Source organism: Mesoplodon mirus (assembly GCF_964341445.2).
Source record: "Mesoplodon mirus genome assembly, chromosome: 13".
NCBI classification, from domain to species: domain Eukaryota; kingdom Metazoa; phylum Chordata; class Mammalia; order Artiodactyla; family Ziphiidae; genus Mesoplodon; species Mesoplodon mirus.
The window spans coordinates 51,871,821-51,887,101 of record NC_138989.1 but is presented as its reverse complement, the minus strand read 5'-3'; the positions used below and the strand labels follow the sequence as shown (position 1 = coordinate 51,887,101).

The following is a 15,281-nucleotide window of genomic DNA, read 5'->3' as shown; positions in this document are numbered from 1 at the left end:
AACTCCAAGAAGTAAAAGAAAATAACACTAGTATTAAGTGTGTCTGTATAGGATCTATGTGTCTAAGAATGCATACAAAGGGGAAATGGTACGTTTGACTAAGGAGGAAATGGCAGGGAAAGACATGCACACACACACACACACACACACACAAATTCCCTACGAAAACTTGAAACTTACTTTTTAAAAAAGACATAAATGCCATATTTTCTTGTGTTTAAAATACAATTGTGTCTGATTTATTACTATTTTTAAACTAAGATAACAAACTTTATGACTCTGCATGTAAAACTATGCTGAACACTACATGATATAAAACAGGACTTTAGCTTTTGAAACATTGTTCTCAGGGAAAAATTGTTACAGGAAGAACAGTTTAAACGTGGGTAAGTGTATAAGGAACTGGTTATTAAACAGGCTATGCTTCATGACCAGAAAAGACTGAATTAGAAGGTTCCCATCATTTGTTGCATGGAATGATGACAGCTAGCCACACTTCAGTCTGACTTCACATCCTGAAATCTCAAGCTTTTGCTTAATGGTAATATTCTCTACAATGACATCAAACAGCAAAGGATTTTGTGTAATGGTAATATTTAAAAATACTGTCTTTCGAATCCAGCAAAAATTATACTGGACTGCTGAGAAGTAGATATTCTAAGCTAACGTTTTGGAAGACAAGGTAATCTTTCAAGTCTTCCCCAAAAGACAGTGCAATTTACTTGGAAGTCATAGCTGGTGTGCATCTTGAGCAAACCAAAGTCCCGAGGAACTTCTGTTCCTACACATCTGTTATAGTAACACAGCTGTCATTTTATACTGTGTTCTCCAAGCTATAGATACTACTGAAAGAACAGGTAGGACTCACCAGTTATAGTCCAGTCGAGACTGATGAAGCTGCTGCTGTTTTAGGAGTAGTTTTGTCTCCTGCTGGGCCAGTAGATGCTGAAGGCGTTCCTTTTCAACTTCCAGCTCCATTTTCTGAAGCATGAGTTGCTGCCTTCTATCTTCTGAGAGTTGCTTTTTGACATCAGTTTCACTAGGCTGCAGTGTCCCTTGGCCACGCATCAGAGATGCCCAGAAAAGCCCACAATACCTGCATGATTCCAGATGTGTCTTGGAATATTGAGGGGCCATGTTTGTCGGATGGCTCTCACGAACATGATCCGCATTTTCAGAAAGTCTATGACCACAACACTGACTAGATGGAGTAGCCTTAAGGTGTTGGCATTCCTTCATCTTCAGTTCCTCTGGTGGAACTTTCTCTGTAGGGACTGCATCTACTAGTTTTTTCCCTGGGGATCCATAATTACATGTTCTGGTCTCTGATGGCACCTTGTCCATATCCTCTTTGGGATAATGAAGGGCTGCTGGTTTCAAAGAATTATTCCTAAATTCCGCAAGGGATTCTGAAGCTGAGTCCTGATTTGCAGACTTAGGCCTTTGCTTGGTTTGAGTGTGGGTTTGTGGTTTGGCTACACTCAAGTAGGAACCATCCAGTCCCACAGACGAAGACCAGAGAGTGCTTTTCCTATTGGATACCTAAAAGGAACCGCAAGATCACTTGTCAAATAAGAGCACAATAGGAGTTCTTTTGACTTTTCAGAAATCAGTGATATATGTTTACCAAGACAAAGCTGTGTTTTTGTCTTCTTAATTAATAAATGTTAGTATTCACATAGCTAAACAGACATGTGCCATAAAGCTAATCTCATTTTCAAACAATCTACATTTCAGTAAATCCACAAGGATGAGAAAAAGAAAGTGTTGCCACTCGCTGCTTAAGCAAAATTTCAGGAATTGCAAATAATGAGGGGTATATAGCATCAACTTTGAGAAGAAGAAAAACATTGAATGTTAATGCCTTAAAATGTTTAATTTTGAATACTAAGCCAAGAAATCCATTCAGCCACCTTAAATATCCTTTGATTGGCCATTACACAGCATGAGATTTGATGCAGAATATTTCGCCTTACACTGAACAGGATGTTAGTTACTGCTAGAAATTTGATGAGTTCTTATGAATATCTTTACAGCACACAGATAAGACCAACCACTTTCCACAAAATATGATTCTAATCAAAAGCAGTTATTTAAATACAAAACATATTTAATTTCAGCTGTAAACATAAGTGATTTTTCAATTAAGCTGTTCAAGTGATTATAGTCTGATAGAACTCGGGCAGAAAGGAAGAGTTGCAAACTACCTTTGACAGACCAGTAGAGTGAGCTTTCCCAGCATTTTAGCCTCAAGCCTGTTTTATCAAGGAGAGCAAAACTTAGTTCATATCAATGACTCTCAAACTTTAGGATGTATCAGAATCATCTGGAGGGCTTGTTCAATGTGAATTGCTTGGCTTACTCCCCAGAGTTTCCAATTCAGTAACTCTAGAGCAGAGTCAGAGAATCTGCATTTTTAACAAGTTCCAATCTGGAACCACACTTTGAGAACCACTGGTCTGTACCATGGGCCACTGGACTGCTCCTTTGTCCCTATTTTAAGGACCATTTTGATTACATCGGGCTTACCCATGTAATCATGGCTAATTTCCTCATCTCAAGATCCTTAACTTAATCACATCTGTAAAGCCTCTTGTCATACAAAGTCGCTTGTGCCATATAAAATGACATTTACAGGTTCCAAGAATTAGGACATGGACATGTTTGGGAGGCTATTATTCAGTTTGCCCCAACTTCTTTTAAAGTAAGAACTAATTCATAAACAGTTGAGATGGTTATGTATTCCAGAGACATGTACTCTAGAATGAATGAATAATTGAGATCCCTAGCAGAGGGGGAAAAAAAAATCCCACCAATTTACTTTGCAATAGTTGAAAATGATGAACTGATTGGTAAAAAGTGTCACCTAACATATATATAGCAATACAATTTGTCCTCTCCTATGATAAAAGAGGGCCATTACAACGACTCTTTTAAGATTTTGGGTTTCTAAAGCAATGTTAAAGGAGTTCTATTTAAATGAGAATGAGCCACGTCTGCGGAGATGACTTGGGCCTCTTCAAAGAAGCCACACAATTTTATATGCTGAGCAGATGACACTGAGCAGATGACAAGCTACATAAAAGGAACTAGTCCTAGGGCAAAATTTATGATAAACTACCTCATTAAAAAAATTAACCTTATTTTACACCTAAAGGAAAACTCTAGTCCACATTAATCTCCCCTACACTGAACTTCTGTAGCACTTATTGTCAACAGAAATATTTAACATTTATCACCTGCTATTTTGTATGATAAACCCTTTTTATAGATTATACTTTTAAAATGAAAAATAAATTTTTTTAAAGTCCAGAAACTTAAATCAACTATTTTATATCATCATATAGTTTCTAATCCATGTATCATTAATATAACAGTAGATAGCATGTATATATTATTTTATATTCTCATTTTTGTTCCTTAACATTATTTACATATGTGCATTTTTAGGTATTTACATAGCTTACACTTACTTTAATGGTGCCGAGTGTTACATTATTCACAAATGTCAGGTATTTGGAATATTTCTAAAATATTTTGTAGTTAGCTTTTACGTTTTTGAGAGGCACTACAACTTAATGATTTCCATGCATGCTTTGCTCAAAGAGAATACTGCTCTGCCAATTACCTGCTGGGTGACTGTGCAACTTGGCAGACCGAGTTCTAAGATGGTCGTCAAGATTCCCATCCTTTTGGTGTCCCCACCCTGTATTATCTCCTCCCTTAAGTGAGGGTAGAACTTGTGAATATGATCAGATCAATCCTGTAGTTATGTTACCTTATATGGCAAAAAGGACTTTGCAGATATAACTGAGGCTCCAGCTGACTTTGAATTAATAAAAAGGGAGATTTTCTCATGCAGGCCAGACCTAGTCAGGTAAGCCCTTTAACAGAGGGTCTGGTGCCCTTCCCAAGATCAGAGATTCTCCTGCTGGCCTTGAAGAAATAAGCTACTGTGTTGTGGGAGGGCTTTTTTAAAAAAAAGATTTTATTGAAGTAGAGTTGATTTACATGTTGTGTTAATTTCTGCTGTACAGCAAAGCAACTCAGTTACACATATATATTGGGTTGACCAAAAAGTTCCTTCAGTCAGTGAATACATTGTTCAATAAAGTTCTTGGTGAAAATGAAAAAAATGTGTCTTTTTACTTAAAACCGAACGAACTTTTGGGCCAAACCAATATATTCTTTTTCATATTCATTATGGTTTGTCACAGGATATTGAATATAGTTGCCTGTGCTAATACAGTAGGACCTTGCTGTTTATCCATCCTATACATAATAGTTTGCATCTGCTAACCCCAGACCCATATATAGAGAACAGTCTTGTGGTTGCCAAGGGGAGTGGGGTGGGGGGAAGGAATGGGAGTTTGGGATTAGCAGAGGCAAACTATTATACATAGGGTGGGATGGCTTATGGAGGGGCTCATGTGGCAATGACCTCTGGAGCAGAAGGCAGTTTCCAGACAACAGTGGCAAGAAAATGAGGCACCTACCATACATACACAAGGAAATAAATCCTGCCAACAACCCACTGAATGTAGCCCAGCTGGCATCTTGATTGCAGCCTTCTAAGATGAGCATAGGACCCAACTAAGCTGTGCCAGACTCTTGACCCACAGACACTGTGAGATAGTAAATGTGTGTTGTTTTAAGCTGCTAAGTTTGTAGTAATTTGTTACACAGCAATAAAAAACTAATATAGCATATTATCCAAGTTGCCTGAGCCTCAGGTTCCTCAACAGAAAACCAGGGATTAAAAATAGCAGCTACATCAAAACTGAACGTGGTGGTGAGACAGATGAGCAGTTATCAAGGGTGCTAATTTATAAGGGTACTAATTTACAAAAAGGAAACACAAACCTTATATTCACCCAACTTCTTTCAAGGAGAACGTTGTGGTGTATGTGTGCCGGGGGAGTGGGGTGGGGTGAGATCACCAAGGGGCATGTTCAGTTACAACACATTATCTCTGAACTGTCTTCAAGGAGAATGAGTTCAGTTATCTATCTTCATTTTGCTACAGTGAGGTTTGTAGTTGGGCCAGAGTTGAATTGCTTGAGATAATAGAGAGATTCTTCATCTTTCTCCTTCATATAAAGGATGTCAGTCTTAACACTAATATCTTGTACCGCCTCTTAAGGTTGTTGTGATGATTAGATGAGATAATTCATATAAAGTGCTTTGGATGGGGCTTAGTTTGCCTTTGGGACACACGGAAGTCACAGTGGGCCTAAATGAAACAGATGTATTTTTCTTTCTGGGGCTGCTCCATGCTTTCTATATGATATTTACAAATATAACTTCTCTTAACTAAGGCTTAAACTAACAAAAAATCCCAAACTGCTGTCTCTGGTATATGGGTTTGACACAAATTTTTCAGATATATAACACTAACTTAGAAACCATTAGATTTTTTTTTAAATGGAAGTATAACTTATACACAATAAAATGCACATACCTTAAGTATACAGCTTGATGAATTTTTATACTTGCATTTACCCATGTAATCATCACCCAGATCAAGTTATAGAACAATTCCATTACCCCAGAAAGTTCCTCTGTGTCCTTTCTAGTCAATATCACATCCTCACACTCCCAGGAGTAACCATTATTCTGATTCTTATGATCATAGATTAGTTTTGCCTATGTTGAACTTCATATAAATGGAATCATACAGTATGCTACCCTTTTGTGACTGGTTTCTTAAGCTCAACATAATTTTTGAGTATCTTCTATGTTGCTGTGTATATCAATAGTTTACTCTTTTTTACTGCTGCATAGTACTTCATTGTATGAATAAAGCAAAATTTGTTTATCCTTTTATTGGATTAGGTTGTTTCCAGTTTAGGGCTATTATACATAAAGCTGCTAAGAATATTCTCATACAAGCCATTTTTTTAAGACATACACATTTGTTTCTCTTGGGCACAGGGTAGGCATATTTGCCTTTATTAGAAACAGCCAATAAGCTTTCCAAAGTGGTTATTCCGTTTCACATTCCCATCCACAAATTAAGAGAATCCCAGTTGCTTCACATTCACAGCAGCACTCCTTAGTGTGTTTCATTTTTAGACAATCTGGTGCCTGTATAGTTAAATAACACTGTGGTTTTATTTTCCATTTCCCTGATATGTAATGATATTAATGAACATATGCTTATTGGTCATTTGGATATCTTCTTTTATGAAGTTCTTGTTGAAACTAATATATTTAAATAATTCAAAATAATTTTTAAAGGAGTGAAGATGAGAAATGAAAAATGAAGGTCAGGGAAGACAATTTCATGCAAATTGTTTCTGATGAGATAACTTGGCTCTAAATGGTCACCTTCATTGACCACTGAATGCAGAACATGCTCCCAGAACACCCTGTCACTTTGGCTTTTCTCAACTCAGAGTTTACCATATACTGTGCTAAATGTTTTACATATACAACCTATTATTCTTAACAACAATTCTGTAAGGTAGTTATTATAATTAGCATTTTACAGATGAGAAAATGAAGTTCAAGGAATCAATACAACTTTCCCAAGGTCACATCAATACAATATGTGAGACATGGGATTATGCCTCACTCCAAATCTGTAATCTTCCATTGCTTTCTGCTGTAGATCTTTTTAAAATAATTCTTTAATATGAAATACATTAAACATAGAAAAGTACACAAAACAATTATGAGCAAGGCAATGTCCAATGTAACTACCATCCAAGATATAGAAAATGACCCTTGTCTTCTGTACTCAGAAGACCCTGATGGCCCTGAGCAATCACCACTCTCTACCTCTCTTGCCAAAGGGAATGACTACCTTGAGTTTAATGGGAATCACTTCTTTGCTTTAATACTTCTCTGCTTAAGTATCCATACTAGAGTTCAGTTTTACCTGCTTATTTTTAAAGTATAAATGAAATCATATGATATACATTCTTTTGTGTTTAACTTCTTTCACCCAAAGTTATATTTGTGAAGTTCATACATGGTGCTGCATGTGGCTATATTTTCATAGCTATATAGCAGGGGTCAGCAAATTTATTCTGTAAAGGGTCTGACAATAAACACTTTAAACTTTGCAGTCCATACAGACTTTGTCATAACTACTCAGTTATGCTTTTGTAGTGTGAAAGCAAGAGATAATACATAAATGAATAACTATTCTAGGAAAACCTTATTTGTAGACACACTGAAATTTAAATTTCATGTAATTTTCCCATTTCATGAAATATTCTTTTTTCCCCAACCATCTAAAAAGCTAAAACCATTCTTAGCTCATGAGTTGTACAAAACGATACAGTTAGCTAGATTTAGCATTCCACAGTTTGCCAAGTGAACTTGATAATTACGTTGCGTGCTCTTCCATTTAAAGGAGTCTATGAATATACTAAGATATGGTCAAAACTCAATAAGCAAACTGAACAATATGACTTGGGATGTGCTATCTATTTACATGTTTTCTGTGTGATGAAAATGAGTTGGACTGAGTGCTTAATTAGAAATAAACATAAAGCATGTAGAAGAATATACCTGGGCAGGACAAACACATTGTATAAATTTAAAAAAAAAGTTTAGATAGAAAATGATCTATGGAAAACAACAAATAAAAAAGTTAAGTTCAAAATGGTAGCATATTAGGATTTGTCTTATATAAAAGGTACCATAATCTTGGCTACATCTTTAGACTCTAGATGTGGCAGAAATGAAGCCATAAAATCTTTGACAGGGTATGCTGTGGGATTTACTGTACAAAAGAAAGATGAGGAGAAAATGCAGGCAATACTTGTCTTATGACAGAGTAGAAGCATAATCTCTTAATTTGGGTAGACACAGGCCAATGACTAGATAAAAAAAACACCAATGAGAAAAGTATAAGGTTTAAAAAAAAGTGTGAGAGACTTATCTTGGACACAAAGAAGAATTTTCTGATACTGAAAGTTAGTAAATTTCTGAGTTGGAAGGTTTTCAGAATCTTTAAGATACTCTTTTAAAATATGACAGATATTTTTAAAAGACTTCATAGAAAATAAAGGATGTCTATTTTATAAACATTTATGATATGATCTTGTATGCATGCATGGAAGCACACACAGATGTGTAGGTACATATATGAACATACACATTCCTATGGTAATCTAGGGCTTTCTGGTGTTCTCACATAATAAAAAATAACTGCAGTATTGCTTCATAAAATACCATCAACAAGTAAACAGTGATGTTTTATAAATTTCTGCAAATCATTTTTGCAGGCCTGGCCAATCTCTGCTATGAGCCATAAGGAGAGAGCCAAACTAAACTGCAGTAATTATTTCCTGCAACAGGTTGTTATTTACATAATTAGGAAGAGATTACTTACAATGCATTTATGAGTTGTTAACTACAGGATTAGTCAATAGTACCAACAGATCTTATTGGTATTCATTTCTCTAATGGTAAATAATAATTTACGATCCTGGCAAGCACCCTATTAACAATCCTCATATTCCCACGGAGAGCCTTATAAGAATAAAAATCTCAATTTTGTAACTTCAGAATTTCCCCCTATCCTCTTTATTTTATGATGAAGTCAGAAATTCAAGAGCTAGATAAATATTTCTAAACCTAAACTACTGTGTGTGGGGCAGGTCATTGTATTACCCAGAACATTTGGAGTTAATATAAAATAAGGCAGAGAATGACAAGCTGCATTTTTAGTCAAGCTTACATGAACAAGTTGTCAAGCTGACAGAAGCTACGTAATGCAACAGCTGCACTGTATGGTTTGCCAAAGTCTCATCCCAAATAAATGTTCATTCTCCCCAGTGCAATTAACTCTCCTATACTGGCAGATTTTGCTAGATCATCAAGGTAGATTACCTTCTAGTGTTATGAACTAAATACTTACAGGTGTTATATCATCAGTTATAACTTACAAACTTTGGCATTTAGCAAGACATCCAGGCAAATGAATCATCTAATTTATGAATTATTTATAAGAAATTCACAGCATGCTCCTGGCATCATCCATGGCCTTTTCCAGGTCATATGACACCAATTAGAGCTGAATTTTAAATTATTCAATAACCTGAACTCTCTTGTCATTTAACATATAGATATCAACGCAGCAAACAAGTTAAATCTAATGGGCCCTCGAGGTTTAAGCTTCTCCACTGCACAATCGCTAAAGCTGTAGGCCATCAATGTAAGTAACAGAATGCAGCAGTCAAACACATTTGCAAGGCTCTAATAACTTTTTCTATTTCCCATAGGGACTGTGGCACAACCTAGGATTATTGAATCTAAAAGGCACTGAAGTCAATAATTATGAGATTTAAAAAGTATAGGCACACAAGATTGTACAAAAGACAGAATATTAGCAACAGATACCAAATGTGGTACCAACTCTTAAGATACATACACTATAGGCCTGCCAAAATTTTTAACAATAATTACCAGACTCAGAAAAGGATAAATCTCATATTCTTTAATCATTACTACATTTCCTGAAAGCTGGAATGTGTTGATTTGTTATAAAAATGAATACAGAACACAGAATAATTGACACTATACTTAAGGTCAAAATACCTTGATTAGAATTCCAGTACAGCTACTTAGGAATTCTATTATTTTTGACAAGTCATTTTACATCTCTTGGGCAATTTAGATGTTAGTAAAATGGTTGGGTTTGATAAGCTCTATAGTTTATGCTATCCTTAAGTGCTGAAAAACCCAGGGATTGGCTTGTTGTACCCCAAGGAAATGAGAGAAAAGAAAAGGATAGATGAGAAATTATACCAATCAGTAAATGTTCACCTATCAACTAACAGGCATACCAAAAAATTACTGAATGCCCCTTGGTTCTATTTCCCCTAGCAAATTCTGTGTTTTAACATTACTGCCTTATATGACTCACATGCTGAAGAATTTAAATCAGCATCATAATTTATCTATCTGGTCACTAAATCTGAGAGAGACACAAATGAAGATTGAGTAAGACAAAAATACAGTTGTGAGGAGAGTCCTAAATATTGGATGGGATTTAAATATTTTGATGGGATGGCACGATCATTCACCATAGAAATACATAACAGTGGTACTGATTCAAATCACTTCCACGTATATGATCATAATTGCCAGAAGAAAAAAAAGGAGCTTTATACATGGTTTTCTAAATCTACAAGAAGAAACAGATACCCAAGGCTAGCTTTAATTATTTAATGAAGATCAGAAAGAAGCTAAAATAATTCTTATAGAGAAGATGAGACAAAGACAAATTAGAAGTGGTGAGGACAATCTTCACAGGTACAAAATGAACACAAGACATATTGAATAATAAAGCCAAGGGTACCTGGATTCAGTTAGGGATGCAGCATAAGAAAATGATCCAAAAGAGCTAACACCAGTTTTCCCCTGCCACTCCCTTGGAGTTACGTTTGGACAGAGTATCCTGGGGCTCACTGTCCTCTCATATATCCCAGTAGTAACAGCCAGGCTCAAGGATGGAAACAAACACTGCATGTAGGCAAGATGTTTCAATGCAGTTTTTCTTCTTAAAGGAAACAAACAAGATTAGTTTGTGTCAAATGAAGGAAAGCTGTAACAAAGAATTCTTAATACACCTTCTAGAAAACATAAAGTTAACACTATTTGAATTTGACCAACTGTCCCTGAAGGGGAAATCAGAATGCATTTATGTTGTTGGTTCAGGGGAAAAAGTATTTGTGTTATATTTTTGAGACTAGAAAATAAAAATAAACCCTTGAAAAAGAGCATTTATGAAATACCAAGAAATATAACCTATAGCCTACTTGCAGGAAATAGGAGGAAGGTAAAACCAGGCTCTTTATTATATCAAGGTTTCCCAAAGAGAATCACAGTCCTTTTACTAAAGATTAGTGTCTTCCATATTCATTTTATCCCCATATAAATGGCTGCAGACCGGAAATGTTGAAGCAACCTAATGAGAAGCATTTCTGAATGAACAAAAAACTACCAAACCAAAGAGGTGGTCACCCTTAAAGGTGAAGCTCTTCTTGGGAGCTCAAGATTTTTTAGAATTCTTAGTCCTTTAATTATATAGTACCAAATCCCGACTTTTAAAAATTTAGAACATTTTTTACTAGCTATTTTAATTTACTGTAAAAAACCAAGAGAAAAGATTTCATTTAGAAATAAAAGATAAAATGAGTGATGCAATTTCCTAGTACTCAAATGCCCTAACTCCTTTTTCTATGCTTTGAAATTCGACTCTTGTTTTAAGGCTGGCTTAGTACCACTGCCTCCCACTGTAGTTCCCTCACTTCCCAAGCTCAGATAAGCTGTGCCTTCCCCAGGAGGCACCCCAGGACAACTCCGTTCAGCCCTTTATTGTCGTATTTATTTCATCCTGCTCTATCACAGTTAGCTGTTTTCACATCTTTAACTTTCTTTGTGATGTGTAAGAATGTACATTTCTCCTTGTGGAAATTGTGAAATCTTTGAGGGCAGTGACCTCAAAAGATACCACCACTTTCATTCATTGCTGTATCTCAATAAGAGATAATAGGTGCTCACTAATTTTTTTTTTGCATACAGTTTGGCCCCTCTCCAGTACACATTTTATGGAACTTGAGGAGAGGGGCAATGTTACTCTCAATTTCATATTTCAGTGACACTGGTCTTTATAAATAAAAGATACTTAAAGTAATAAATATTTGTGGAATGAACCAGTAATCAGGAAGCAGAAGCAGCAACAGCTAAATGACCTAATTTGTATCCTAAGGAATTTGATAACTTAGTTTTACTTATTATAAAATATATTGTACTTTTTGCAGGAGCCACTTACTTCTTCTATAAGTACTTTTTTTCCAATAAGTCTTTAAAAGTTAATAAAAATTCTATAAATGCAGGAAAAATTCCAACTATATCTGTCATTACACAGGTCAATAAACAGGGATCTCAATGCCTTATTTGGTTTGGATCTATGAAACAGTAAATTACAAGAGCACTTTTTGCTTTTGAGATGAGAATCTAAACTTAAAGCACATCATTATATTACTTTCTAAAATGTTCGATGAAATGGTTTTAAAACAAGAAACTATATTGAAAGACCACAAAATGTGTGCTATATCAACCTAGATTAGGGACAGGCAAACAGACTGGTTGTAAGACACACCTGAATAAAAGGTAACTAACTGCCTCAGGATTCCTACTTTGAGTTATTAAAAAAATATCAGTCATGACATAATTGACTTTCATATCATAAACAAGGCTGACATATTTTGAGAGAGACAACATTAAGTTCAGAAGCAAGATTTATGAAAATTTTACAAGCAGGGCTTTCAAAAATATAAAGTTAATTGTGTTTTCCCCCAATCCTTTTTCAGTTAAGGGTGTCCTTCAATTTGTAAAAGATACCCCCAAATAAGTACAGTCCTAGAACTATTTTAAAAAATACTTAAAATAATACATTATTAAGCAATATACATAATAAACAACAATACATAAATAAGCAAAACCTTTGCAGCTAAAAGTCAAACCTTGCATATTTGTTTAACAATAGAAGGGAAGGGTATATATAAACAAAATACTATGGATAAACACATTTGGTATTATTATCCTCCTCCTGATCTATAATTTTACCCAAAGGTATAGGCTGCCACCTTGGGTTAAGTGAGGAGGACAGGCATCTGGAAGTGTCCGTGAGATACTGTCCTAGCTGCCGGGAATACAAAGTTTGATGAGAATCCCAACATTCATGGCTCTCAAATTTTGGCTAAGGGAGAAAACATTTTATGTGGTAAGAGTGTTATTGCAAAGAGTTGAGGACCATTAGTGATGCTACCTTTGCCTTTAGTGGGGGGAGCGGAAGTTGGGGCATTTTCATAATAGAGGGGACATTTAGACTAAATTATGGAAGACAGATTGGAGTTTATTATGATAAAGGTATATATGAAGGTGTATAGTGTATGTAGGGTAGGACATTTCAGGCAGTGGGGAGAATATGAGTAGGAAACCAGAGATTATGAAAATAAATGTGTATGGTGAACTCCAAGTAGTCCAGGGCATGGTGGACAGGGTGAGGCAGAATGAAGGAAACCAAAATGTCAGAGAGGTGGCAGAGTACAAATGGTGTAACTGCCATGTTAAAGAAGTTTCACTTTAAATTGTTTATGCCTACCTAACACAGAAGATGGCCAATAATCCACCTGTGGTCGGCAGTTGGAAGCAAATGAAATAACAAGAGGCAAGATAATCTACTCAGTACTTAAAGGAATTGAGACATGCAATATAAATGAGAGATAGTAAAAGACAAAAAAGGAAAGGAAGACCTATCATACACCAAAACATTAACTAAACGAATTAGTATAATTAAAATTAAAGTGTTTAGATCTACATATTATATTGAGTGATCTTTATAGAGAGTAAGGGGACTAGGTAGAGAGTAGGTGCCTAGCCAAGGCACAAAAAGGAACTATAGCAGGAGGAAGTTACCAACAACCTTTCTACAATTTGTTGATTAAGTACCCAATAGAATTCAATCAGAATCCAGTACCTCCAAATTCTCAAAAGGGTTGGACAGAATACATTGTAGATTAGTTTGTTTTAAACCTCCCTTCATGAATAACTATGAGAACAAAATATATTATATATTTAAAAATCTGTTTGAAGGCACTGAAGTGTTACCAAGGTAGTGAGGACATGAAGGGGCCAAGATCCCAGATCAAAGGTAAACAAGAAGGAAAGAAAAAAAAAAAAAAGACAAGTGCTCAGCAAGATAACCCTTCCCCCCCAAAAAAAAGGTAAACAAGAAAAGTTAGCTTTACATTAGTTGCCACTCTTCTATTCAAGACAGAAGGAAGTGCTGGCTAAGAAGCTGAGAAGAGCTTTAAGCAGTGTCACAGAGGTGGAAACAAAATTTAGATTTTAGAGGCTTCCAAGAAAGAGGTCCTGGCAAAAACCCCAGACTCTCAATTGAGACCCCTAAAAAGCTAGTAATAAGAATGTAATAAAAAAGCCCATACTACAATTGGACTTCAAATCCACTCAGTCTAAGACTGGGTTAAGGTTATTTGAACTATGCTAACTGCCTGCAAGAAGCAGCAGAAAATTCTCTCTGGAGAAAGATAACATCAAACAGAAACTCATATTATATCTAATTTTTCCACAGACAATGTCTAACATTCAATAAAAAATAATGAAGCATACAAAAAGATAAAAATAACAGACTTACAAGAGAAAAAAAAAGTCAATAGGAATAGAACCACAAGAGGTTTACATATTGACATTATCAAACATGGACTTTAAAATAATTGTGATTTATGTGATTAAGAAATTAAATGATATGATGAAGATATTACAGAGAACTGGAAACTAGAAAAAATCAAATGAAAATTTTAGGACTGAAAATACAATTAAAAACTTATCAGCAGATTAGATATATCTGAGGAGACAATTAGTAAACTGGAATAAAAGTCCAAAGATAATATCTAGACTAACATGAAGAGATGGACATAAAAGGATGGAAAGATATAAAAGAATGTGTGAAACATGATGAAAAGAGCCTAAAATAAATGTAATTATAATACTAGAAGAAGGGAAAAGACAGAATGAGGAAGAAGTAATATTTGAAGAGATAATGCAGAGAAGTTTTCAAAACTGTTATCAAGCCACAAATTTAAGAAGTAGCGTGAATCCAAAGGAGGATAAATATAGAGGAAGCCAAAATCCACAACAGAGTACATCATAGTAAAATTGGTAAAAATCAAGGACAAATAAAAAATTCTCAAAAGCCAACAGAAAAGCAGGCACTTTACAAACTTCAAGGAGACAATAATAAAACTTGCAAATGACTTTTTTTTTTTTTTTTTTTTTTTGCGGTACACGGGCCTCTCACTGTTGTGGCCTCTCCCGTTGCGGAGCACAGGCTCCGGATGCACAGGTTCAGCAGCCATGGCTCATGGGCCCAGCCGCTTCACGGCATGTGAGATCTTCCTGGACCGGGGCACGAACCCGTGTCTCCTGCATCGGCAGGCGGACTGTCAACCACTGCGCCACCAGGGAAGCCCCCAAATGACTTTTAAAGTTAAAATAATTCTATTACCTAGCAAAAATATTCACTAAAAATGAAAGTGACAGATATTTGCTTCCAGTCCTGAGTACATCAGAAATTAATGTCCAAACTTAAACAAGAAAAACTGATCGCAAGAAAAGAAGAAAAAACTAAGAAAAACCTATCTCAAGAGTAGGAAACAGGTAGCAGAGATTGTGTTGTCTGAGAGAAAAGAATAAAATTCAGTGAATTCCACAATAGCCTATGTTTTCTGCCTGAA

The 15,281-nt window shown here is 35.5% G+C and overlaps 1 protein-coding gene across 2 annotated transcripts in view; it reads right to left on the bottom strand.

Moving 5' to 3' along the window:
• KIAA1328 overlaps window positions 1-15,281 on the bottom strand; it is a 394,620-nt gene that overhangs the window by 144,018 nt on the left and 235,321 nt on the right. For both annotated transcript variants that reach the window (XM_082639978.1, XM_082639979.1), the window contains exon 7: window positions 869-1,542. In XM_082639978.1, coding sequence (XP_082496104.1) covers window positions 869-1,542 — 674 coding nt within the window. The remainder of the gene's footprint in view (window positions 1-868; window positions 1,543-15,281) is intronic.